We start from the raw sequence: 27,831 nt of genomic DNA, 5'->3' as shown, positions 1-27,831 counted from the left end.
CCTCGCCCCGCATCGCCGCGCTCCCCACTCCGCACGTGGCGCGCTTCGGGTGGGAGCCGGAGCGCGGCGCACCTCGCCGGGCCCTGCAGACACCCCGGGCCAAACTTTCACACCTCTTCTCGGAGGAGGTCCCCCCCAAACTGCGGACCTGCTCGGCCCTCGGTGGGGAGGACGAGCACGTGCGTGCGGAACGGGGTGGGGGGCACGGCGGAGATCCGCTGCTGCGCCCCGGGGGGGAGGGGGTGCCCGCCTGGGGCTCGCGGGGCTCCCCGGCGGCGCGTGGGGGGCCCGCGGGGAGCGGGGGGCGCGGCGCGGGGCTGCGGCGAGGCTAACTCTCTGCGTCTCTGGCCGCAGCGGGGTGGGTCTGGCCCGGGCTCACTTCGAGAAGCAGCCCCCTTCCAATCTGCGCAAATCCAACTTCTTCCACTTCGTCCTGGCCCTGTACGACCGGCAGGGCCAGCCCGTGGAGATCGAGAGGACGGCCTTCGTGGGGTTCGTGGAGAAGGAAAAAGTATGTGGGCGCAGCGCGTGGGGCGGGGGGGGGGGAGCGAGGCACAGGGCCGTGGAGAGGCATGCACGTGTGCAAAGCACCCGTCAACGCTCCCGTTTGGGGATCCCCTCCCCCCCATCTCCAACCACCAAGCCACTTCCCGTCCTGGACGAAGCTGGGCTCAGGGTCCCGCTCCAGAAAAGCTCCCGTGGAGCCAGGCCACGGGCGCCCGGAATAAACCCATTTCGCCCAGTCAGCGGGCCCCGGGGCGAGGATCGCCGGTGCGCACCCCACGGAAAGTTCTGGAAGGGTGGTAGAGAGAGAGCAGGATGGCATGGGGGCAGAGGAGGGATCAGTTTGTCACAATTTCTGCAGCTCCTGGGGCTGGCCCGCTTCCCAGCTGGTGGTGTGGGGTGGGGGTCCTGGTTTTGGGGGGAAGGTGCTTGGAAGTTGGTCCACTCGCTCACTCCGACCTCTCTCCTGCGTCTCCTGTGTCTTTGCATCTTGCTGCTGCTGCTGCTGCTGCAAAAATTAAAACAACCCACCAGGAAGCCAACAGCGAAAAGACCAATAATGGAATCCACTACCGGCTCCAGCTGCTCTACAGCAATGGTGAGGCTTCCTGGGGTCGTGGCCTGGGGTCCCCCGGAGCCCCACGGGGGACGGGAGCCTCCGGCGCGGCTCGGCCGGCAGCCTTGCTCCAGGTGAACCCGCCTCTCCTTAAAAGTTTCACCTGCGGAGGCCCCGCGTGCGCACTCGAGGCCAGGTGTGCGTCCCGGCCCTCGGCCCTCGGCCCCGAGCCGGGCCCTCCCTGCCAGCCGAGGCCTGCGCTCCGGCCCAGCCCACACGCCAGGCCCGAGGCCCAGGGCCGGGCCTTGACCGGGGCCCTGGGGTATCCAGGCCCGGAGGGTGGGGGGGCGTCTTGCCCATGGTCTGGGGATGGGGTCCGGCCCCCCAGCCAGCTCCTTTGGGGTTCCTGGAGGAGGAAAGTGCGGGCTGCGCTCTCCGGGACGGCGGGAGTCCCCACCGGCCTCTTGCGTGTGAGTGCGTGTGTGTAAGCCATAAGCCTGCTGTTTTTGTGGTCCCCCACTCACTCCTCCGTGTCCCCCCTTTTCCCTCCCCAGGGATCCGGACAGAGCAGGATTTCTACGTGCGCCTCATCGACTCCATGACCAAACAAGTAAGTGTCTCCATCCCACGCCCGCCCTGTGGCCAGCCGTGCGGGTGACCCCTCCCCCCGCACCCCAGGCCACCGCACTGCGGGGAGGGGGTGTCCCGAGCAAGCCGGAGGGACCTCGAGGCCGTTGCGGGCCGGCGGCGCGGCCTCGCCCTGCGGCCTTCCCTCCTTCCGGCGCCTCCGCGGCCTGGGCCTCTCCGCGTGGGGACGGCGCCTCGAGGCTCCCGGGTCCTCCCGGGGAGGAAACTCGGGCCCGGGGCCTCAGCCGAGCCAAGCTGGGGCTGCACTTCCCCCCACTTGGGGTGCAGAAGGTGCTCTGGGACCCGGACGCGGCGGCGGGGCGCGGGGACACCGCAACTTGGAAACCCAAGCCAGCCAGGGCCTCCCGGGGAGGCCGGGGTAGAGGAAGCGGCGCCCGGGAGCTTTCCCGGGACGGGTGCGGCGCGGGCCGAGAACGCACACGACCCTGGCACCCACGCGGTTATTTATTTATTTTTTAAAGGAGGTGGTTGCAGGAGGGTAGTGTGGGGAAGAAGGAGCGACAATTGTTAGATGATATTTTGAAAAAAAAAAATCCTCCTGCCTTTTGCCTCCGCGTTTGGCAGGAAGCCAGGCAGCCTGAGCTTAGCTTGCCCGTCTTAAAGGTACATAGACGGCGTTTTCTTAGGCTTCCAACACGCGGGTGTCAGGCAGTATACATTAAGGTTGACTTATGGTTTAAAAGATACAATTATGAGCCGAGTCAGAAGAGAGGCCTGACATTTTAATGAGACACAGAAGTTTTTTTTCCCTTCTTCTTCTTCTCCCCTTATTAATTTTAAGAAAAAGTTTAGTTTTAGAATGAAGTAGCTGGTTTAGGTAGTTGGAGGATTTTAGTAGCAGCAGAAAAAAAAAGAAGACAGCTTTATTGGGTGGGAGAAAGAAATCAGAACAAAGAGAAAAGTTATCCTGGGTATAAGTAACCAGTAGTTTAGGGAGAGGATTAAAATTTGATTGTTTTTTTTAAAATTTTCCCTTTAAAATAAAGGAAATGACCTTTCCTAAATATTGGCTTAGAAAGTTTAGAATTAGGGTATGTATGCATATTTAAAAATTGCTTTAGATATGCCATGCATAACTCAACTAGGTTGTACAAAATACATAGTGATATGCTGTTGGGAGTTTTAAAATCTCAACAAGAAACAACTGAAGAACAGCTACTTTAGATTATCACTCTCATTGGGACCCAAGTTTAAAAAAGTAGGAGAGTATAAAAATCTGTTAAAAATAATACTTAAGTATCTATTGAACTCAAGTTCATATTATTTCCCCCAAATATTTGTCTTTTTTGGAGATACTTTCCACTTCTTGGTGGAGAGCTCAGAGTTAAGTTCACATGTACACTTAGAGTAAGTTCACATTTTACTTTTGGACTTTGCTTTAATGGATTTGGTTATTGCATAGGCTAGCTCTCTTTCATTTGGATGCTATTTTGTTAAAAAATTTTTTTCCTGTCAAGCAGGAAAAGCTTGGCTTTAGTGACTTTTTTTTCTTTTATAATATCAAAACAAAAATGTCTTAAGTGGAGATTTGTTTTCAGAAATTGTCTTTGATACCCTGGGTGCCCTTTCCTGTCATTCTCCTCAGTAGGAGCATAGGGAGATGGGAGGGGAAGGTATGAACTCTAATGTGCACCCCACATGTATTTGTTGGGATTACCTTTTTAAAGCTTAAAAAGTACAATTAAGTATTTAGGGATTGTGTGTTTCTGCAACTCTGGCCACTTAAATATTAAATTACAACCAGCACTATAAAACAAGCAGTTTTCAGGAGCACAAAATCAGGATAGGCCTGAAGTGATTATTTCTATCTGCTTTATCTTTGATGACTAGGACTTTATCTTAGACCAAAAGTGCCATCAAGAAATGATTTTGCCATTATAAAAATGAACTGACTTTACACATTCTTAGAGATACAGAGTAGGAGAATATCTTTTGATTTTTTTTTTTTATAAAGCAGTGCATCCAATATAATTTTACTAACCAGGCCATAGAGTCTAAGAAAAAAAATGCAGCCCAAGACATTGGTTTACAGCTTGATATTACTGTAAGTTCTAAAGGGAGGTACGAACAGAAATGGGGGGGGGAGGGGAGGATAGGGAGTAAGAACAGATATAGTTTAGTTTTAATAATAGCAGGCACAAGAAGGTCATTTGCTGTATGTGCTTTCATACTAAAAAATTAAAATTATAAATTATGCTGTTAAATATTCTAGTGGGAAGTGACCTGAAAAAAGGTTTAATAATTATCTAAGTGTAAATAGCTCAAGAAAAATGGGCATTTCAAGACATTTCTGTTTGCTTTCATAATAATTAATTAAACAGCCACCTTTTCTATTGCTTTCACTTTGAAAGACAATCCCTGCTCATTATCCAGTTGCTTGTTCTTTGATTACGAGCTGTCAGAGTTTAGGAAGTAGGTTAGGTTCTTATGTACACAGTTTAAGCAATAGCCTCCAAAATGCTGGTAGATCAGAGTGAAGAAGCCTAACTTTCTCTAGCTATAGCATAATAAATTTATATTGAGCCTTAATTAGCAAACCGTGTGTCCTCATCTACCTCGAAATTATTGTATGATAAACAGTTCAGCATAAAATTTATTATTATTTTTCTTAAATATACAGTGCCCCCCCCCACAAGTAAGGCTTGACAGAAACGATCCCATTAATTGGTTACATTTCCCCCTTGTGGAATCATACTTCATAGATTCTAGATTTTGATATGTAGAGTGCAGAATTGAATACTTTGTGGCCATGTGATGAATTGTAAAACAACACAGATTGTGAAGGAAATACTGGCCACCATTCAAATGTCTTAGTTGTTTGTTTACCATAACATTGTTCATATTATAGATGCGACCGTGTGTGTGTGTGTGTGTGTGTGTGTGTGTGTGTGTGTGTGTGTGTGTGTGTGTGTGTGTGTGTGTGTGTGATCGATCTCATATTGTTGACTCACACCCTGGGGTTAAAATTCAGAAGGAATATTGGGCAAACAACATACAAAAGTAGATGTGCATCTGATGTTTTCGTAGGTTATTCATAATCTTAACAGCACTGAGACCAAACAGAAATGTAGCCAATCAAGCAAGATGTATTGATATGACACAGAGTTTCACACCTTTTCACAGAATCTCATCAGACACTTTTGGTTTAATGACTCTTAATTTTGGACTCTACCAGGAATAATGGAACTTCTCTAGGAAGGAATGTGAAAAGATCTAGGGTTCCATATCTCTGTGTCCCCTTTGTAAACCACATAATGTATAATATTAAAAAATATTGTCCACCAACTAGGAAATGAGTCTGGGTTTTGGGAAGGGTTCTTCAAAACCAAGTTTAGCTGGCCTAAAAATAGCATGTTTTCATGTCGTTGCTGTTTTTGGTATTCTATTAGTGGGCATTTGGAAGCTCTTTAGGATCCAAAGTTTGTGGCTGCTGAACCCAGAAGCTGTGTCCACTTCAGAAGCTCCCAGAACCCAGTGTAGGTCTGAGGCCTAATACACTTCATTTTAGAATTCTCTACAGTTCTTGAAATACAATCACATTCTGTGGTTGCTCCTACATAGTAAAAAGACAAGGCAAAACTAGCTCTTTCCCTATTTGCTCGAAAAGAGGGACAGTTTTCTCCAGTGATATTCCCAAGAAAAGATAGCAACTTTCATAAAGTTAGTTGAAGACAACATGTTCTCTGTCCCCGAGCTAAAGCTTCTTTTGGAGAAAGGAAAACAGTAGTCACATAATCTTTGTATGTATGAATTTAAAACTGTGAGAGATGGAGAGAGGATCCTAAGACAACCAGGACACAGTAAACAGTAACGCTGTCCATTTGAATTCCCAGCGTGGCTTCTCTCTCCTTCAATCTTGAGTTCTTTATATCTTGATCTTGATGTTTCCAGTACTTTGTTATCGATGCAGGTATTTATATTTTTTTCCTATTGATTGTTTCATTATAACTTGCCTTCATTATATCTAGGGCTACCTTGATTTGACTAACAGCCCCTTCTGTTCGTGGCTTTTCATTGGTAGATAAGCCTATTTTTAGTGTATCAAGGAATTCATGAGGCCAACAGAAAGGTTCTTTCATATATCTGGAGAAGCAAACAGACAAAAAGAATAGAGCAAGTTTATAGTGAGGGAGCATATTTCAGCAGCTTTCTGTCTCTTTGGTAATTTGTCAAAAAATGCAGGTGATTTACATTTCCTTGCACATAGAGGAATGAAGAAGTTTGGAATTTTTATGCATGATCAGGACCTGTGTTTGGGAAAATGTAAACTCATCACAGTGGAAAATGTGTTGTTTGGAGTCTGGGGGTGAAAACAAAGCTGATGGTTTTGGAGAGATTGCCGGAGCCAGATGGCCTAGTACTTCCCCAGTCTGGCGGTCCAACTGCTCCCTCCTGGATAATATACAGCCATTTGTTCGGGGATATTTACGCTAGAGCTGTTTCCATGTGAATGTTTGAATAGCATTAAAAACGAACATATTAGTAGGGATGCATTTATCGAACTTGTGTGACTGTACAGACAGCCTGTTATCTCTGTCTTCTGTTACCCAGAGGGATAAGGAACTGTTTGGACGTTGGTGAATTGTTTACATAGTTGTTGAACAAGAAAAGATTTGGTCATAGTAATTAAAATATATAAATACTTGGGACCAAACAAATAACCTCAAAGCTCTGTTGTGAGAATTAAATGAATTTGTACATGTAGAGATGTTAAACCAGTGATGGACACATCTTAATGTATAAGAAATGAGATGCTTATGTCATTTCATTATTATTAGTAGTACTAGTATTAGTATTTCATTGGGCTGACAAAGTCCTTCGTAGAGACTAGAATAGAGGTAAATATAGTTACTGTAGAAATGAAATAACTTTTATGACTTCTAGGGAAAGAAATAATATATGAGATTGTTAGAATGATTTAGGATTTTTATTTTTGTCTCAACAGTTGAATAATATAAGGGTTTTTCCTTCTTTGAGACAAAAAAGATTCACTCCCAGTTCACTATGTTGAGTACGCATTTGTTTTTTCTTCAACGCTGTGAAGTAACTGAATAACATTTGAATATGATATCATTCCTTTGCGTCTTGGCTAATTCACTTCTGAGAATGGACCTGCTTAGCTGCTGAGCTGAAATTACATCTTGGTAATTAGTTCACCAGTAGCCAAGCTGCTAATTGAAGCAAAATCATGTTTTTTTATTTTACTCCACTATTAATGTTGGAGTGTTGTTTGACACAATTGTTTATGAAATATGGTGCTTTTTGCCTTTAAAAATATGAGGACTCAGTTACTTACATACTATACATTTCTAGGACCATATTAGCTAGTCGTTTTTTTTTAAATGACAAGTAGTCAGACTTGATGGTTGAATGTAATGATTATTATTGTAGTTACATAATTTATCCTTCCTTCCTTTCTTCTTTCCTTTCCTTCTTTCCTTCCCTCTTTTCCTCCCTCCCTCCCTCCTTTCTTCTTTGCTTCCTAGTTCAGTTCTTGGTAATTTACTACCAAAGGCTTATTGACATTTTATATTCCAGAGATATTTCAATTCTTGTTGAAGCAGGTATTTTGTACATTCGTGAACTTATTTCCTGAGGCAGCCAATTAGATTTGGCCTTTTATTTTGCATGTGGAAAAAGGAGTAACATTTTTAAAGTTATTGTTTTGATTCAAATGGAATTTTTGTTATAGATAACTTATACCTTCTACCCTCCTTCCTCTTTTATTCTCCTTTCCTTCTTCCTCTTTTATTCTCTTCCTCCTTCCCTCCCTCCTTTAAAAAACTAGTAATGACAAACCTTCTATTGCTTAGTTGTAAACTAAGAAAGACTCTTGATGAAACCTTTTAAAAATACCCTCTAGCTGGGTACTGGTGGCTCCTGTTGTAGTCCTAGCTACTCAGGAGGCTGAGATCTGAGGATGATAGTTTAAGCCAATTTGGGTAAGAAAGTCTATGAGACTCTTTATTTCTAATTAACCACCAAAAAGTTGAAAGCAGAGCTGTGGCTCAAGTGGTGGAGTGCTAGCCTTGAACGAAAAGCTCAGAGGCAGTGTCCAGGTCCTGAGTTAAAGCCCCAGGACCATCACAAAACAAAAACAAAAAGCCTTTCAGATTTTATTGAAACAAGGTGGAAAGTATTCTCCTCTCTCCCTTTATACTGATGTGAACACAAAGAGTTATAAAAACTACTAGAAAACTAAAGAAAGAAAATCCAGGCTCAGTTTTCTATCCTTCCTTTGGCATCTTATTGAAGTGTGATCCTAGAAGTTGCTTGCTGTGGATTCATTTTATTTGTGTGGTTTTTATCCATAGTAAATTTTAATGAAGGTTTAAGACCAGTGATATTTTTGAAAATCAGGGATGGACTATACTTCAAAGATACCCTCGGAAACAACAGCCAGGGGCCACATTTAGTACATTGATTAATTGACTTTCAAAGATGTTGCTGGCTAATTTGCAACTGAGTATTTGAAATGAACGATATTTTATTCCCGAACAGTAAAATTTCCCTGCACTGTTGTTGCATACGGATTTAAAGCTTAGCAATTCCCAGGCCTTTATTCTTCTTTAGTTAATTAGAAAAAAAATTGTTGTGGGAAAGAAAAAAAAAAACCCTTACTATGAAAGTGAAAAGAGTGTTAATAAATAACATATATTATTTTCTGCCTGATTATTATTTTCTATCTACTTATTGGAAGTTACTTAGAAAAATAAGTCGTTAAGCATTTCCAGTTTTGCCAGCTTGTTTGGTAGCATTACCAGGTTTTTAAAGTTGAGATAAAGTTATTTCCATTTAAGTCAGGCACTGGTGGCTCGTGCCAGTAATCCCAGCTACTCAGGGGGCTGAGATCTGAAGATGGCAATTTGAAGCCTGTCCTAACAGGAAAGTCCATGAGCCTTTTATCTCCAATTAACCAAAAAGCCACAAATGGCTCAAGTGATAAGAGAACCAGCTTTGAACAATGAAGATAAGCAACAATGCCTAGGCTCTGAGTTCAAGCCCTAGTACCAGCACACACATGCACACACGCACGCACACACACACAATATTGCTGTTTGATATCATACTTTTCTTCCTGTAAAATATTCTTGCAGGACTGGGAATGTGGCTTAGTGGTAGAGTGCTTGCCTTGATGCTTGAAGCCCTGGGTTCGATTCCTCAGTACCATAAAAACAGTTAAGGCCAGAAGTGGCACTGTGACTCAAGTGGTAGAACACTAGCTTTGAGCACAGAGAGGCCCAGGGACAGTGCCCAGGCCCTGAGTTCAAGCCGCAGAACTGGCAAAAAAAGAACCCCACAAAAAAACAAAACAAAAAAACCTTTGTTGCACTGTTTATTTGCAGGATTAATATAAACATCATTTTTTAAAAACCCGGTACTGTAATTTTTTTGTTCCAAGATTACAGATCTCCATTTGGGTCATCATCAATTTATTAACTAATACATTTGTATACTCTGTCTCCCTTTCCCACCCATCGCTGTAGCAGGCCTCCCATCTTTACTTCTACACATATTGATTTATTTACGCCACTGTTGGCTTGGTGGCTCTCCCAGCAGACCACCTTGCTCCCAGAGAGCAGACCGGTGATTTACTAGGGAGGGTCACAAGAATGCTTCTTTCCCAGTGCTCCATTGTCTGCGCCTGAAAACAGCTGTCTATTAAAATGGTCTCGCTTCCAATAGTCAGTGGTGTTTATGTGCTCCTGGGATCTCCCAGCTGATCCAACCTCAGCCAGTTTTACTCCTACCCCGCAGAAGCCCACATATAAAACAGAAAGAAAACCAGAAACTCCCCCCTGAGTTGGTGTTAGAGGTTTGGGTTTGTAGTCTGGGCTTGTGAACTAATCTTGACATGCATGCTAATTGTAGGTGGTAGGAAGTTGACTAGGAATTTCTGTCAAAGGTACTAGCCAGAGAGAGAACTTGATGGCATTATTAAACAAACAAACAAACACAAAAAACAAGGCTGGTGATGGGGCCTCATGCCTACAATCCTAGCTACTCAGGAAGCTGTGATCTGAGCATTGAGGATCAAAGCTAGCTGGGCAGATAAGTCCATGTGACTCCCATCTCCAAGTAACCAGAAAAAAGCTAGACTAGAGGTAAGACTCAATTGTTAGAGCATACCAGCTAAGTAAGCAAGCTAAGCACGCTTGAAGCCCTGAGTTCAAAATTCAGGTACTAGAAATAAACAACAACAAACCCTCAGTAACACACTTAGACTAGGTCTTATTGGATCTCATCTGAAGGTTATTTATTTGAGACTGCATGTTCTGTCTGATTGTGTGTGTGTGTGTGTGTGTGTGTGTGTGTGTGTGTGTGTGTGTGTGTGTGTTATATGTGTATGTATGTGTTAACATTGCAGTAAGAAAAATGGCTAGGGTGGGATTGGAGGTAGCTCTGCTTTTGAGTTGCCCTTGAAAGAGAGTACCCCCCCTCCCGCTCCCCCATAAAGTGAAACTCTAGTTACAAGATTTTAGCCTGGTCCATGATGGGGTTCCACACAAGGAGAGGGGATGGCAGAAGCTTCACAAGGCCCAAGGAGAGGGAGGGCAGAAGCTTCATGTTTCCAACCTCCCCAGAGTTCTTAATTATTGCTGAGCAAATCCAAACTCACGGTTTCATTTTCCTATGCTTGATTGGGAGAAGGATTCTCTGTTTTGACTCTGCTGCTTGAGGTAAAGTGGCAGTCTGGTATTTGGTACAGAGATGTATTACAGAGGCCCTAAGCCTTAAAATAAATGTTAGCAAAGAAAAATAAAATAAAATGTTAGCAAAGGAAAAAAACGCATGGATTTCTGGAAGTTCATATTGTCCACTGCTTGGGGGAATTAATAAACACATGTGCCTTGGAGCATCATCTTTCATTGATCTCATTCATGTCAATGGAACCAGTACTCTCAGTAACAGTAATATTCATATAATCTAGAAAGAATCAAAATGAGAAGATCTGATGTAACTGATACTCCTCTCCTAAAAACCCAAACATTTTTGTTGTTGTTGTTGTTGTTTTCCTTCATGGTAGAGTGAACCTCACCAATATCTATGAATTTATTTACCAAGTTACTTGTTTTAGTTTGGCAAGACAAATACTGAAGTTGAAACAGAGGTTATCTAGGACATTAAGAAAACATACAAATAATTTTGTGATAATAGAATTTAGCAGAAGTGCGTCATTAGGATTTTTTTAAAGCACCGTGTATGTGTGAGATCTAATCAGTAATTTACTGTTTTTGTTTTTTAAATTTAAGCAGTGATTGCAGGAAACAAAACAGGCAGATATAATATTTGGTTTCCAGAGCATTTCTAATTAATGCATTTTCTCAAGTAAACTAACTTGGGACTTTGAAATGGTCTTTTAAGAATACAGGAAAGAAACTTGTATATGTGTTAAAACCAGTAATGCCTGGATATTTGACATGGTGTAGGATATTTACATAATGCAGATTATTTTCCCAGAAAGTAGTGGTGAGTTAGCAGAGGATAAAGTAGTGGCTGGTGATCACTGATGGGCGATCTCAGCCAGCTCTTTAGAGGTTGTGTCTCCAGTTGTAGAGCTAGTCATCAGCATGGCACTAGCCACAGACAACTCAGCAGTCCCCCTCTGGAATTCCTTTCCTCAGTACAGTTTTCAGACATACCAAGAGGAGGTGTGCTATGCAAAATAACTGGCCTAAATTCTTCAACATCAATCCCATGCAATACAAAGACTCCAGAATATTCTATCTTAAAGGGGATGTGGATAGCTGAATGAATTTTCTTTGGCTGAAAAGGACATTGCTAGGTAATTGGAAAATCTCAGTAAAGTCTAGAGATGAGATTATTGTTTTGTATCAGTAATTCTTTTTTTTTTTTGGGTCTGGTCATAACAAAAAGTAATTCTTTTGATTGAGGTAATTGTACTGTGTATGAGAATTTCTTCTTCTCAGGACATATTGAGGACATAGCTGCAATTTACTCAATGTTGATTTTGGGAAGAAGAAGAAAGGATAAAACAAGTTTAGTAATGCGCCAACAATTGAGAAACCAAGGGTAATAAGTATTCTTCTTTATGTCATATTTCAACTTTCTGTAAAGTCCACAGAACTTTAAAAAAAAAAACAGAGAAATGATGGGCTAGCTATAAAAATGGTTTTGATGAGCTAGTGGCAGAGAAACATTTTTTTTTTTTTTTGAGTCCGGTTGTGGGGCCTGAATTCTGGGCCTAGATGCTGTCCCTCAGCTCTTCAGCTCAAGGCTAGCACTCTACCACTTGAGCCACAGCACCACTTCTGGCTTTTTTCTTTTTTTGCTTATGTGGTGCTGAGGAATTGAACCCAGGGCCTCATGCATGCAATGTAAGCGCTCTGCCACTGAACCACCTTCCCAGCCCCCAGAGAAACTTTTTATGCAAGTACTTTTTCTAAATTTTTTTTTTGTCTGTTGTGGGGTTTGAACTCAGGGCTTGGGCAGTAACCCTGAGTTCTTTTGCTCATGGTTAGTGCTCTACCATTTTGAGTCATAGCTCCACTTGCAGTTTTCTGGTGGTTAACTGGAGATAAGAGTCTCGAAAACTTTCCCTGCCCAGGCTGGCTTTGATCCATGATCCTCAGATTTGAGCTTCCTGAGTAGCTAAAATTAATGGGTGTGAGCCACCAGTGTGTGGCTTTTCTCAATTTTTAATTTGTTGCCAAGTTTACTTTGTTATCTGTTCAGATACCACAGCCCAAGTCTGTTCACACTGGGTTTGTTGTGGTACCCATCATTTGCAGGTTCTGAAAGTCCCAGGTTCAAAACAAAACCAAAACCAAAGTGCATTAGAGGGAACTAACTACCAAGTCAGTCAGCACAGCATCTTTGTATACTACATAAGAAGTCTGCCGTTAATGTAAGCCATTTTTTTGTCACCAAGAAATGGAGGGTTTTGTGAATGTGTAAAAGTAATTTTATTAACAATTTAAAGCTGTGTTTCCTTAGTATTATGCAGTGATACAGCATTAAATTAGTTAAAATTATCCCAATGCAGGGCCTGCTCTGTTAAATAGCTGTGTGTTTTTCTTTGTCTCAGCTATTAACGTATAGACCCACAGGGGAGTTCAGGTCTCAGGGAAACTTCTTGGTGTCCTGAAGCAAAATGTGCAAACATTAAAAAAAATTGGCAAAATCATCTTGGCTGATGAGACAGTTTGGGATGCCATATTTATTTTGAGCGTAGGATGTAATTCTTAGTTTAGGGAGATAAGTTTATGGCTTAAACACACACACACACATACAACCTCCCCCCATATACTAGTGAGTATTACTGTTTGGGTGGGTGTATGCGCCATGAGAGTGTGTATGTTCAGCCTGTTGGTGAGAAGAGGGATTTTCCCCCTGACTGTGAATTATTTAAAACCTGACACAGTGACTCATAGTTGTTTTCAAATGCTCCCTCCTGGAAGACTAAATGTTGGGGTTAGAACTGATAAGATGAGGTGGCAAGCACACATCATTTAAGCATCAAATCTACATGCTTTTCTACATTTCAGATAAACAGTATTGCCAGCTATTCAGCCTTCTGAGGTTTCCTCTTTATTGATTAGACTTATTTTTATTCTGGATTGAAAGGAGAATTATAGTTGTCTCGACAACAGAGGTTCATCATACCTACACAGATTCAAAGATGCGTATCCTAATAAAGTCATTGATGCACAGAGGAATATATCTTATTCCACTTAGTTTGGGTGGATCTTGGACAGTGTATCTTTTTTCCTTTTCTTTTTTTTTTTTTTTTGGTTACAGTACTAGGGTTTGAACTCAGGGCCTGGGAGCTGTTCCTGAACTTCTTTTGCTCAAAGCTAGAGCTCTACCACTTGAGCTGCAGCTCCACTTCTGGCTTTTATTTGGCGGGAGAGGCCGTGGTAGTTTATTGGAGATAAAAGTCTTATGGAATTTCCTGCCCAGTCTGGCTTCAAACTGCAATCATCAGATCTCAGCTTCTTGAGTAGCTAGGTTTATAGGCATGAGCCACTGATGCCAGGCATGCAGCTTAAAACAGACTGCACAGTGAGGCCTTTGGGCCTGCAGCTGAAGTGATCTAGAATTCAGTTGTTATAGTTTGTGTTCTGCTACTTGGTTCCATACCCAGCTAAACTCATGCTTTTACTTCCAGGCCATAGTATATGAAGGCCAAGACAAGAACCCTGAAATGTGCCGAGTTTTACTCACACACGAGATTATGTGCAGGTAAGAATTCCTTGTTCTCTTTAATTAGTATTTGCATCTCAAATCTAGGTGAACTAGGCTGATTTGGGGTGGGGTGGGGAGTACTACATTTGTCTTGGTTCTAGTGACAATCTAGAAAGAATTGTTAGATGTGAATATTTGATAGCAAAGTGTCAAGCATCACAGTCATTGTCAATTATTTATTAGATTTCATCCTGAAAGACATCCATTTCTTTTTTGATGTCGCACTATTAATGGGCAAGGCAGTGTCCTCCCTTCTCCCTTACAATTGAATAAAACACTGTAGAATTCTTTTAGTGTTAATATATGCCCTCAGCTGCATTGCTAGGAAAATGACTAAGCTGTCTACTGAAGTCAGCAAAGGTTTCTATTTGGGTAAACTTGAAAGATAAGCTCCCTCTTCACTTCTTCCACTTAAGAATAGGACCACCTGAATCTGGCCATCATTTCTTCTTAAATCGAGTGATTTTCTTCTTCTTTTTCCCCTTTCATCTGATCTTTTTCTTAACCCTGTATATAACTGACAGTATGGGTGGTATTTCTTAGAAGTGGTAAACTTTTGAGCTTTTGGAAGGATAGAAAGATGAATCCCTAAAAGGTCGAAAAATTCGCGTGTCTTACAAACAAACATCTTTATTTATTTAATTTCCTGTGCTCAGACTGAGCTACATTTAAAAATAGTAGAGCAGATCACGTTCACCTGCGTGACCTCAGCCAGGTTTGCACATGTGAGGGAGGAGAGCAGGGAAGTGCCTTTGAACTTGCGCTGTTATTCTTTGTAAAAATAACCCCAGCACTTAGCTCCCAGTATATTCTGAGTAATTGGATAAAGCATGGGAATGCCACTGTGCATCAGGAGAAGGCTACTAATTGCTTTGTTAGCCAGGCAGGCTTTTCCTGGCACAAAGTGGGCCTGGCTGCTGACCATTTCTTTCTTTCTTTCTTTCTTTTTTTTTGGGTCCGGTCGTGGGGCCTGAATTCTGGGCCTGGGCGCTGTCCCTCAGCTCTTCAGCTCAAGGCTAGCGCTCTACCAATTGAGCCACAGCGCTACTTCTGGCTTTTTTCTTTTTGCTTATGTGGTGCTGAGGAATCGAACCCAGGGCCTCAGGCATGCAAGGCAAGTGCTCTACCACGAGCCACCTTTCCAGCCCCGGCTGCTGACCATTTCTGACCAATCCATATAGGACTTACGCTGCCCCCTCTGTCTAGGGGCTCTTTATCAGCTGCTCATGGACTTGGCAGGGGTAGAGGTGGGGGGAAATCTTAAAACTGTTCAGTAAAGATAAAGTCAACAGGGCTTAATGTGTTTCCTAGGTGACATACAAAGGTTAACTTCTTTTATGTCTTTTAATCTTTCATATTTTCATTTTCCAAAAGAAGACTTTTAATATGTTATTCTAAAATATACAGGAGATTCACAAGTTTTCACTTCAGTGGTTTGGAAAACTTGTTAATTATTGAAAAGAAAAAAAAAAACCAGGTTGGTTGTTTTTCTCTAACTTTTTTATTTGTATCAGAACCCAAACAGAAGTTCTTGGATTTCTTATATTATTAGGCAAACATTAGGAGCATAGTGAGTCTAATATAGTATAATAATGAGTGTAATATAGCTGAGATGTATCTTTCAAAAGTAAATGAGTAAAAGTGAATGTATGAAAAATATTAGAAAATAAATTTCTTTGTATTACTAATTTTCTCATCATCTCTATTATTTTTCCATCTTACAATTAGCACATTATTAGTGTGAATTTTCTATGCTGTACCTAGGAGAACATAGGAGAATGGAATTAAGAAGATGGATCTCTACTACTAGGCCAGATAATATGTACATCTACATATATCATAGATTTATATCTCATATCTGCACGTCTGGATTATGCTAGAAATAATTCTATTCTTGAAATACTTAAAGATATATTACACCTTTCATACCCAAGCCTACCCTCTATTAATGCAGTTTATATTTTCCTTGTTTTTAAAATTCATTGGCCCAAAGTGCTTTATTATGCTAGCTGGTGTGCTTTACAGCTCATGTTCTCTCTATTTTTCAGAAACATAAAAATAGCAAAAATAAAATTCTGAAGCCACTGAAGGCAAATGATGCTGTGTTCTTTCTGCATGGCCAAGAGGGAAAAGCCATATTCAAAATGTCATCCTGCTAATGTTACAGATTACCGTGCTTCTGGCTGCCTATACATGTGTAAGGGGGTAGTGTTTGTTTACCAGGCCGCCATGACCCCATTACACAAACCTGTCATCTATTGTATGGCTAACAGTCTTTTAAATTGCAAATCTGATGCTCTTTAGGGGGCTTTACGAAAAAAAAATTCTCACTTTCCACATCATCCTATTTCTCTTGATTTCTTGCCTGTTGTAAGTGGAAGTTGGGATGTGCTGAATTTGCACCAGGGGTGCAAATGCAGGCTCAATTATAAGCATAAAATTAGAGTCTGTTCACCATTAATCAGCTTGGCTAATTGCTATGCACCACCATTAGCCATATGGTGTGAAAGACAGCTTGCTCTCCCCAAGATGAAATTTCTTCATTGCAGACATGAAATAGTAGGGCCCTGGATTTTAAGATGGCTTGTTTTAGATATTTAATTTCTAAACAACTTTCTGCAGTGCTTTCTATCAAAGCTAACGGCACAATAAAACTTTGCGTGGATGTCACAGAAGCTATATATTTATAGTTCCTTGGCTATGGTAAAGGAGACACAGAGAATTTAGATCGACCAGAAAGGGCTCGGTATGATTCTGTGTTGTGGTAGGCAAATGAGAAAAAAAAAAAGATAAACACCAGAGGGTTGTGTCTTGGGTGCTGTAAATTTTAAAAACCCTTGTGTTCTGTTAGGAAGGTGACACCATTCCATGCACCGGCTAAAGGAATTGCTACTATTAGGTTCTAATTATTGCCACTCCGAGACAAACCTTCCTTGTCTTGATGACATGGAGCTCTTTTGTGGGATCATGGGAGAGTTTCTGCCTTTTGGTGAATTGCAGTCTATCAAACCTATCATCATTGCATTTGCCAATATTAATGGTGGGTTCCTGAAAACAATTTAGCTCCATGAGTCATGCTTTAGAATGGGAATTTATGAGAGATTTGAGTGTAAACACATCCTGAACTCATATGTTCAAGTGTGGATGGGAAACAGGACCTCTGCTTGTAGGTGAGCCTGGTCCCCAAGCCCCAAAGGAGGCTGAAGGAAGCAAGGATTCTCCATTTTCAGCCCACAGGACAGTGACAGGGAACAGCCATTCCGTGTAGAACAGTACTCTCTTTTTTTTTCCACTAGCAGCCACACATCCTCAAGGCTGGCCTGCTTGCTTGATAGGCTTGTGCTTCCTTCCTCTTTACCACTTCTTCTGATTTCTTTCTTCGGATGCCCACTGGAGCATGGTTTCCTCATGGTTAGGCCCTTGGCCCTGGGTCTGAGTGGTGTCTCCTTGGGTGCAGTCCTGTGTGGACTGTGCTTTTCCTTCATAGCACTCAGGGTTCTCACAATGGACAGATGGCACACGCACCATTTTTCTTTGTTGTATTCCTTGAAGTCAGGGAGTTACTCCTGTGCTTCAGTTGTCCCATTTGTGAAGTTGGGTTTTAAAACTGTCTTGTAATGGTGGGAGTTAAGATTATATGTTATCGTCCCCGTAAATGTTTATTATAGGGCCCAGTATTAAATGTGTACTATTACTATTAGTAGTAGTAGGTTTTTTTCTGTTTGTTTTTGTAGTGCTAGGGATCAAACCCAGGGCTTTGCATATACTAGACAAGCACAGTAGTGTTAGTTTTCAGGAGGCTGTGGTAACAATATTCACAGTGCAGAGCCTGGTGCATCATTGTTCAGAGTGAACAATGAACCTTGACGTGCAATTTCCACTAAAACATGCATATACTTTGGCCATTCCAGTTGAGGAGGCTAGAGGTGTCTTCAGTTTTTAGAGCAAAGCCTTGTGGTATGCAGTCAGAAAAGCTGGGGACTCAGTTTATCCCAGGGAGCTGGCACCTGGCAAACTAATTAGATTCACCCGGGAAAGGTTGAATGGAATAAACATTTGAGGCAAATTTGCCTGTTCAGAAAAGGGAAGAAACAACTGTAGGTAGATCAAGGCAACAGGAACGGGAAGAAAGGTCAGGTAGGAGGGGGCTTTTAGAGGGCACACGAAGACCTGTTTTGTTAGTGGTCCTGCTAGAATACTCCATGGAGAGGTCTGTAGCTGGGTGTACCTGTACTGGGAAGAGAATCTTAGTCAAAGTGACTTTAGTGATAAAGGTGAGAGTGGAGGCTATGGGCTGAAATGGGGTTGACCAGATGGAAGAACAGAAAGGTGAGAAGCCCCAGTTCCATGCTTCAGGAACAACTACCTTTAGCCAGGAGGGAGCACATGCTGGAGCAGTAAGCAGAGAGAAAGAACTTTGAGCAAACAGAAACAAAGGCGGGGGGGGGGGAGAAGGGGGTAGGCTCAGAGAAGGAAGTCATCCAGGTAGCACATGATAGAGTGACCTGGAGAGAAATGAAGACTGAGTATGACCAGCAGGCCACTGGTGATGCTGAGAGACGAGATTCAAATAGGTGATGAATCATTCCCTACACTCTTGGTAGTGATTCGTGGTCAAGCTTGGTGGGAACTCTTAGAAGAAGGGTGTCAAGGAGCAAGGAAAGAAATTCAAGAGAAAAGAAGGAAAACTTGATAGTGTGAACCCAGAGGGGAAAATAACCTGGGAAGGAGGAATCACAGGTGCAAACCAGAGGAATACTCAGTGTTGGGAGGTCCCAGGTGAGACAGAAAGGGAGGGGTCTGGAAGCCCCAGGACCTGAGTTAGTATTTTAAGGACAGCTAACTTTAAGACATGGGGGGCTGGGAAGGTGGCTCAGTGGTAGAGTGCTTGCCTTGAGCTGAAGAGCTGAGGGACAGCGCCCAGGCCCAGAGTTCAGGCCCCACGACTGGACCCCCCAGCCCCCCCAAAAGACATGGGGAGGAGGTAGAAGATAGTTGTGTCTATTTATGGAATGGAGTCTTTAAAAACCAGTCATCTTTAGAACTATTAATCAGACTCTTGAGATAATTCTTAGGTTTATTCTTTTTTTTTGGGGGGGGGGAGTCCGGTCGTGGGGCCTGAACTCTGGGCCTGGATGTTGGCCCTCAGCTCTTCAGCTCAAGGCTAGCACTCTACCACTTGAGCCACAGCGCCACTTCCAGCTTTTTCTGCTTATGTGGTACTGAGGAATTGAACTCAGGGCCTCATGCATGCAAGGCAAGCACTCTACCACTGAGCCACCTTCCCAGCCCCTCTTAGGTTTACTCTTTAGCTGCTTTGGCTGCACAGGAAAGGTAAAGTACAGAGTTCAAGAGCCTAGACTTAACAGAAGTTCTGTAAGAGAAGCCTCTACATACAGGAAGTTCTGAGAGAAGGGTAGGCAAGGCCTCCCAGGTGTAGGAGCCTTGTGGGTGTTTCTTGCCCTATTTATGAAGTCGTGGGTCAGCTCACTAGAAATTGGCCACCTGTGTCAGCCTGCTAAGAAAGACCCTTCTAAGCATGCTTCTCTCTGAGCATGCAGAACTATCTGGGAGACACACAGGTCTGCTAAGGGGTGGGGGTGGTCAGAGGTGTGGGGAAAGGCACACCAGGCGTGGGAGACCCATGGCTGTGACCAGCCACATGGCTGACCTGTCATGGGCTACAGATTGGGAAGGGATACAAATAGTGGTGGCACCTGCTTGCTTTTGGAATCCTGCTTTGGTGCAAAGCAAATTAGGCAACTAAGTCCCTCAATAGATGAATGTCTGTCCCAGGCATGTGGGCACACAGTGGGAGTCTAAACACTGCTGTTGTGGATGGAGGAAGGGCTCAGGCACAGGCTAAGAAGAGCATGAGGAATCATAGTTCTGTGTGTTCTTTCTTTCCTTTTTCTTCTGTTGTGGAGCTTGAACTCAGGGCCAGAGCGCTGTCCCTGAGCTCTTTTTTGCTTACAGTTGGCACTCTACCACTTTGAGCCACAGCTCCACGTTTGGTTTTCTGGTAGTTAAGTGGAAATACAGTCTGACAGACTTTCCAGACTGGACTGGTTGTGTACCATGATCCTTAGATCTCAGCCTCCTGAGTAGCTAGGATTACAGGGGTGAACCACCAGCACCTGGAGGTCCTATGTTTTCTTTTATTAACACAGTACTTTTCCCTGCAAGTGATATTACTGCTGTTTCATTTATTAGACTGAGTGTGAACCAAACTGTCTTCTGCCTTCAACATTAGTAGATTGGTTCTCCTTTCAGCTGGGCCTTCCTGGTCAGTTCCTCTCTTGGGCATAGTGGAATGTGGTGCCCGCCTCTCCTGGGCTGAGCTTAGGGGCTGCTTAGCCTGAAATGAAGCCTCCATCTGGGCAAGACTCACAAGCGTGAAGGACAGATCTTTGCCTTGTTTGGTGCTAAGAGGTCACCTGGGGAAGATGTCAGCTCAGTCTAGAAAGGCCTTCCTTCTCCTGTTTGAGGTTCCTTCTTAATCGTTTAATAGGGAAATGCTATTGCGATACAAAACAAAACAATGCAGTTTCTAGAAGTAAGGGAATAAAATGTTCTCCCATCCCCACTGCCAGTACCGGTCCTGTAGATGAACTCCTATAAGTTCTTGTCCATTGATTTAAAAAAAAAAAAAAACAAAACCCAATTCCTACTGTGTCAGTTTCTGTAGTTGGGAGATAAATGTCTGAGAATCTGTCCTGTGGGTCTTATATTCGAGAGAGAAAGACAGAGGTATATATGAAATGTGACACAGGGTACCCTAGGGTACACTGGGGTGGCGGGGAAGGCCTTCCTAGAGCAATGACAGCATTGAGTGACTTTAGCAAAATGAGGGTGCAAACCAGAATTTTGAAAAATCCCCTCTGCCCTTCCCTCTCCCATTCTGCTTTTCATTTAATAGTTCTCTGAAATGAGATCCAACTATACACATGATTCTGAAACTTAATTTTCTCAATTCACAATGCAATCCAGACTTTTCTCTGTGATTAGCACATTGCACCTTGACTACAGTCTTTATGCTACTGAACAGCCTTCCATATACTCCATGTACACGGATATGTATGCACAGGTAGACACACATTTTGGGGATATATGTGTTAGTTTTTTGTCACCCAGGCAAATGTGGGAATGCATGTTATTAATATTATTTTTATCACTGTGATAAAATGCCTGGTAGAAAGAGGTTAGGGGAGGAGGGACTTAATTTGGCTTAGAAGTTCCTTGGCTACTTGGGTATGTTACTTTTAGCCTGTAGTGAGGCAGTGGTGAGCATCCTGGCAGAAGGGCATAGTGGAGGAAATCCTCTCACCTCATAGCAGCTAGGATGCAAAGGGAGGGACATAGGCAGGGGTTAGAGCAAGATACAGCTCCCAAAGATGCACCCTCCATGGCCTGCTTTCTCCAGCTAGGCCCCACCCCCCTAAAATTGCCAGCACCTCCCAAAATAGCACCAGGCTTCAGCACATTAGTCTGTATGAGACATTTCATTTTCAAACCATAACTCTAAGTATGTACATATGTATGTGTGTATGTAATGTGTCTATATGTATAAGCTAAAATATATACCTGTGTATACGTGTATCTTAGTGGGGTTATATTATAGACATATTTGTGGCTTCTGAGGTATGGAATAGCAGTATAATTTTTATTACGTTACATTCTCTGAGAAAAACTCTGCAGGAGAAGCCTAACTTAGATTAAGGGTACAGTGCCTGGAGAAGTCTCCGTGAGGAACACGTAGTTGGTGTAGGCTGAGCTCTGAGGGCCAAGCACAGGTAACTGACTAGGGAAGTGCTGGGGAAGGAGTCGACCAGCAGAGATTTGCCTGAATCAGACCTAGGTGTGATGGAGCAGGGTGTATCAGAGGGGTTGAACTTGGCCGGTGAGGCTGGAGCTTGGCAAGCTGGAGAGGAAGGGCAGGGAGTGGGGAGGTCTGGCATCATGTCATTCTGCGTGCTGTGGGGAGCCGTATAGCGATCTTGGATAGTAAGCGATGCAGCTCCATGGATGCTTTGAAAAGATGCATTAGAGGAGGTCACAGTAGACACAGACCATGTGGGAAGATGGTGGCACAGTACTATGGCTGTAAGGGGGTAGATTTTATCCAGGCATCATCAAAACCAGTTGGAAGAGCCCCTGGGAGGCATTGCATCCAAGCAGGACCCTAGTGAGGGTGCGGCCACCAGGAGCTTACATCGGGAGAAACAGGCCTCCAATTCATCTATTTGTTTCCCTGGGTAAGGGAGTGTTGGCTTTTGTCAGTGGGCTGTGTTTGCATGGACAGGGCAGGTTTCTTAGACTTGGAGAAGGAGGTAGTTGGGAGAAGCAGGCAGAGGGAGTCACAATACTGCTGCTCTTCCCTGGGGGCCTCAACAGGACCAGTCATGGAGCCTCAGGCTTTATATCCTTTATTGCTTTGAATCTATGCTGCGGTGTGTGGGGGTGGGTACCAAAGTTGTCCCACTGTACATATGAGAAACTGGTCACTAGGAGGTGGGATCCTTTGCTCAGGGTGACACAGGCGGCTGTGTCCCATTGCGTGGTCAGTGTTCTGACAGGCCTGAGCAGCATTCAGAGATGATGGTGTTGTTTTTAAACCATTTATTGTTGCATGCCTCCCACCTACTCCTACCTCCTTCAAGTCCAGGGGAAGCAGTTTTCTCTGAACCCCAGCAAGGGAAAAGGTGGTCAGGTGGTGGAAAGAGTACTTTTCAGCTGGGACTTTGACAAAGGAGGTGCAATTCTTATCATTGCTTTCTGGAGGTAAAAAGCACAAACAGAATCAGTACCAGCTTGAGAGCTGGTTCACCCCTCAGAGATACAGTTAGGGCAAGGAAAGAGGCCTTCCTATGCAGAGGGGTGTTTCTGGTCCTGAGAGTGAAGTGCAATGTTCAGTTCTCTAGAAGAAATTTAGCGTGTGTGATTCATTAAGTCACAAGTGTTTGTGTATACACATGTGTGCAAGAAGAGAGAATGCTACATCTTATACTTGCAGTGCATGCTAATTTCTCACCTCTGGATAACCTGTTACCTTCTTCACTCATGAGATGGTGTGTCCCTGGGTGTGGACCACCCACGGGACACATTTGTTATTTACAAATAAATAACAGACAGTTTTCTGCTGATGGCAGGTACTGTTCCTAAATGTGACTTTTTCACCCTTTAGGGAGCATCTGGTTTTTTATTAAATTATTGGCAGACTTAAGATCAGAAATTGGTGAGATTTTGGTAGAAGTGCTTTGTTGAACTGTTGGTTCTCCTTCTGAACTAATAAAGAAGGTCCACTGACAGGGTGATTGACCCACAGTCCATAAAGCACCCAGAACCTGACTGGGTACCAGTCATAGCGATAAAGGACTGTGGCTGTGAATTTCCATTTCCCCCTTTATCTTGCCTTTTCCTTGTCTTATTAGTTATCTTTTATCTTTATGTTTCTGAAGATAGTTCACAAGCAACAGTTACCACTTTAGGATTTGATTGTGTGGGGGGGAAGTCAGTGGGGGAAATACCATCAAGAAGAAGAAAAAGGAATCCATTTAATACAAAATGACTGGAGGGGGTGAAATCACTTATACCTTATTATTGACGTGTTCCACACAATTAGTGTGATCGTGAAGGAAGAAGTTTGAGCCACCCACAACCCTGAATATTCTTACTGGGAGGATGAAATAATAGTGCACTTCTCACATTGAACTCTGCCAACATTGCGGGCACTGCCGGAGAGACCCCCATCTTGAGGCTGTCATTCTTGGCTCTGAGAGAGCCCCTGACCCTCCCCCTCCCTCATCCTCCAAGCAGGGGGAGGTTAAGCCTGGCCATTAACCCATAGGTGACCCAAATAGAATTTTCTGTCCCAGGAATCTGTTGACTGCCAGGTATGGCTTTGTGGTAATTCTAGTATTTGCAACCCAGCAATTTGAACCTTCTGTCTGCTTAAATGATGATTTTACGTCGTAATGGTTGTACTAAATCCTTTCGCTTTTGCTCCATAGCCGCTGTTGTGACAAGAAAAGCTGTGGCAACCGAAATGAGACTCCCTCAGATCCAGTGATAATTGACAGGTAGGGACAGTCTTCTTTCACTGGATTCTTATTCCGTATTATAATGAAACACCTGCCTTGTGTTGCACCCGGGCCAGGCGAGGGTTAGGAACGCCTGTGGCCGAAATTTGTCTGTTGGTCATGATTTATACTGCGCCGAGCGATTGGAATTCCTGGGAAAGCCATATGGAATGTTCTTTGGAGGCCTGTTTCTTGGATCACTCCGGTTTTGTGTCTGATTCATGTTCCTAAAGGAATATATATATTTTTTATTCCTGACTTTCTGTGGCTCTATCTTCATGCTGTGCCAGGAAGCTTCAGAAATAAAATAATAATAGTTTGTGATTTATGAAATGTGGTTGGGTGCTTATAAATATTTAACTTTTATTTGAAAAATGTTTGAATCATTATCACTTTTAGCTACAGTAGTTCTGTTGGATGTAATCCATCTACATTTTAAGGTTTTTATTTATGCATAAAAGCAGTTTAAAGAGATCTGCGAACCAAGATTTTCTACTATTATTTCCCGTGTTTGATTACAGCTCATCCTGTAATGCAGGTTGATTAATTTATCCTGCTTGTCTTAATTATTGTATTTTAAAACAGATCCATATAACTAATCTGACATGACCAAGTAAATCACTGTAGGACAATAAATCTGTTTTAGTTGTGTAGGGCAATTTTGAGTCAGCGAGTACACACATTTTACAAAGTTGCATTCCAAATATTCATTTTACATTTTAATTATTGAAATTCATTGTATGGAAACATGTGTGATATGCCATTTGTTAAATAGCATTACTCATTGAGAGTTAAATGGCCTGGAAGTTTTATAGGTACTGTCAGTTGTCAGCCAGAAGAAGAGCTAGCATCTTCTATGAGGTGGAAAGGATCAGGTTAAAAAAGGAAAAGGAAAAATTGACTAGAATTGGAGATATTCCTATCCAGACAAGTAAAAGCCTCCTTTTGGATTTTGGTAATAGTAAATTTTGACAACAACAAAGAAACAAGAACTCTAGCTTCCAAATTCTCCACCATTTCTGGACTTGATTTATCATTTTTTTTCTAACTAAAACCAAATTATTGATTTGTCTTTATCAAGAGATCAAAATATGGTTGATTTTTTTTTAAGCTATGTAACTTTTCAAGTTTTCACCCAATATTGATTGTCAAGTAGCTTTATAAAAATTACATTTTAATAGAATGTGTTAACTAAATATCTCGCTAATGAATATTTACTGCAGCCTACTTTGATTTGATACACAGAATAAATACTTGATTCAAAGTTAAGAGATACAGAAGTTTAGTGTGTAATCCTGTTGTGAACAGCCCAGAGAAAGAGGATGGCATGTTTGTCTGCAAGTGTAGATAGGCTTTTCTTGAATCGTTTTCTCTACCCTGGGTGATAAGTCTCCAGATAAATAAGGTTAAAAATAAACATAACCTTCAGGTTGTTTGCTTCAGTTAGATCTTCCTATTCAAAACACTATTTCTTCTTTTAAACACATTTTTCTTTCCCATTAAAAAAAAAGTTGTCTGATCAAAGGACCAGCCCAAACATTCTTGAAACTTCGAAACCATAAACATTTTGTTCTGCTGCAGAGAAGACTTTGGTTTAAGTGATGACAAGAACCTTACCTTGCCATCCGCATTGCAAACACTTTTTTCTTGCTGGTGGATAGGTTAAGCTTTTAAGTTCTCCGTTTGGTTTTAAGCTGTGACTCTGATACAGAAGGTTGATATGCGTGTGGTTTGAATAACATTTGATTTTGACCTGTTCTGTGGGTTGCAATGGCTGAAGAAACTTGACTCAGCAATGCTGTAATTAGCCCGTTTTTGAAACGGGATTGTGTTACCTGGATTGCATTAGTATAGCATCTATTGTTGCTTTGCATCTGTCCCAGTAGGGTATTTAAAACCTTTCCTTGGCTGAGTAGTTTAAACAATTTAGGCAAAATAAGTATGTATTTTATGTTATTGGTGGATTTAGAGATATTGTGACCTTTATCCTCCTATTTTTTTTTTTATTTTGATTCGACAGTGGTTAACCTTGAACTCTTAAAAGACAGGCATCATTTAAATATGGCTGGAACTCAGAGTATGCACAAGTCCCTACATATGTTTATTTTCTGGCTCTTGCTTCTGTCTCAGAAGTATGATCATTTCATGCAGTGATATTACTTGGATATGTATTTAGCTATTTATCATTTGCATCTGAGATTTTCAGAATTTATTTGTCCTTCAGTCTGCCGAAGAGGTTTTTTTTTTTTAGTTTAAAAACTCCAGTCCTGTCGGTGCTGACAGGTGAAACTTCCAATTTTAACAGAAGAAAATAACCAGAAAAGAACTCATGCCAAGAAGGGCAAAATAGGAAAGGTTTTTATTTTCAATTTCATAAAATTGTTGCAAAGAAAAAAAAAGTGATGACAACCTCCTCTGAATTTCAGGGGTTCCAATCTCATTCTGTGTTACTGATTACATAATATCTGTTACCTGCTTCGGGTTTGGTTTGCTCTCAGATTTATGTATACAGATCTCGGAATATTTAGTAAAAACAGACTCTGAAGCCTGCACGCAGTCGCAACAGAAACTGTGTTTACAAGATACATACAATAGCAATTACAAAGCTGAGAGTACAGGATTCTTGCTTTAGGACTTAGCATAGCTTTCACAACACAGTCACCTTTTTGGGCACCAATAATTTTAGCTCCATTTGCTTGTCCTTCAGAATTTGGAAGAACTCCGCTATTTTTATCAGTCCAAAGACTTGTAGCAGTGGTTATTCAGGAAAACTATTTATAGGATGGATGGAAGAGGCTTTCTGGTTATAGGGAACTTGTGGGACAAGCTGTGTCTGTGTTAAATGTTGGCTGTATTACTTGCTGCCAGTAATTTGGGGATGTCAGCCAGGCACATCACATCAGAAACGAAGTCAACAAAACCAGCAGTTTGTATACTGTGACTTGAAAAACTATGACCTGGACTCTTTTTATCTTTATATTTTTGCAGTCATGATAATGTGTCAAGTCACTTCAAAAAAGTTTGTAGAAGAATTTCTCTGAATCTGGGAAATGCACATCTTGACTTGACTGCTAGGTTAGATGGCTTCCCACTGCCACATAGCTTGACTCGGAACCACAAACTCAGTCTGTGCCTGATGATCCAGATATTTGGGCCGTGTAGACATGAGAACAGTCAAACGTGTTATGCTTAATAACTGATGATCAGGAACTAATAACAGCAAATTTAATTATCTTTGAGATAAAGGGGCATGTGTAGTAAGTGTTATTCAAGTGAAAAGCAAAAAAAGACTTTCAGTTATTGAATAAAGGTGGAGATTGATTTACCCTATTTACACAAAACTCATATTTGTATTTAAAAGGGTTGCAATAAAATTTGTGTTTCAAAATTGACTAAATTGTAGTTTTATTACTACATGGACAGCCTTATGTCCTAACCTTTTTCCCTTAGAGTTATCTTAGTTCAATAAATAAAACCTCATTAGACTATTCCCATTTCAATGAGTTTATTAAATTTTGCAGGAGCAATTAGCATAAGCTGTGCTAATTTTTCTGGAAGACTAATGAGGGAGGTTCTTAATTAGGTTTACTTTGTAAGAATCAGAAAAGATAGTAATGACAAGAGTCAGATAGGGTAGTCTGAACTGGGAACCCAGTTTTTCTGGTTCCATTGAAAAAATCTTCTGTTTTCTGTGTGGAAACTTGCTTATAAATGCTGAGCTGTGTAAAGACTGGAGACATTTACTCCACATTTAGTGTTAGCATTCTTACTAGATCTGTTTCACAGAACTCTTTTGTTTTTCTAAACTGTCTTTGAGTGATGACATGGATGAAT

The 27,831-nt window shown here is 42.2% G+C and overlaps 1 protein-coding gene across 6 annotated transcripts in view; it reads left to right on the top strand.

Annotated features, from left to right (window-relative positions):
• Positions 1-27,831, top strand: part of Ebf1 (EBF transcription factor 1) — a 415,064-nt gene that overhangs the window by 22,321 nt on the left and 364,912 nt on the right. For 5 of the 6 annotated variants that reach the window (XM_069993923.1, XM_069993925.1, XM_069993924.1 and 2 more), the window contains 5 exons: positions 355-511; positions 1,039-1,102; positions 1,615-1,670; positions 13,842-13,915; positions 23,929-23,997. In XM_069993923.1, coding sequence (XP_069850024.1) covers positions 355-511; positions 1,039-1,102; positions 1,615-1,670; positions 13,842-13,915; positions 23,929-23,997 — 420 coding nt within the window. Of the gene's footprint in view, positions 1-354; positions 512-669; positions 772-1,038; positions 1,103-1,614; positions 1,671-13,841; positions 13,916-23,928; positions 23,998-27,831 lie in introns of those variants that run through there. The other variant, XM_069993926.1, reaches the window with a different exon arrangement.

This window comes from Dipodomys merriami, unplaced genomic scaffold (assembly GCF_024711535.1).
Source record: "Dipodomys merriami isolate MVZ:Mamm:240054 unplaced genomic scaffold, mDipMer1.0.p SCAF_44, whole genome shotgun sequence".
NCBI classification, from domain to species: domain Eukaryota; kingdom Metazoa; phylum Chordata; class Mammalia; order Rodentia; family Heteromyidae; genus Dipodomys; species Dipodomys merriami.
Note: the sequence above shows the minus strand (reverse complement) of the source record. Positions and strands in the feature narration are given on the sequence as shown.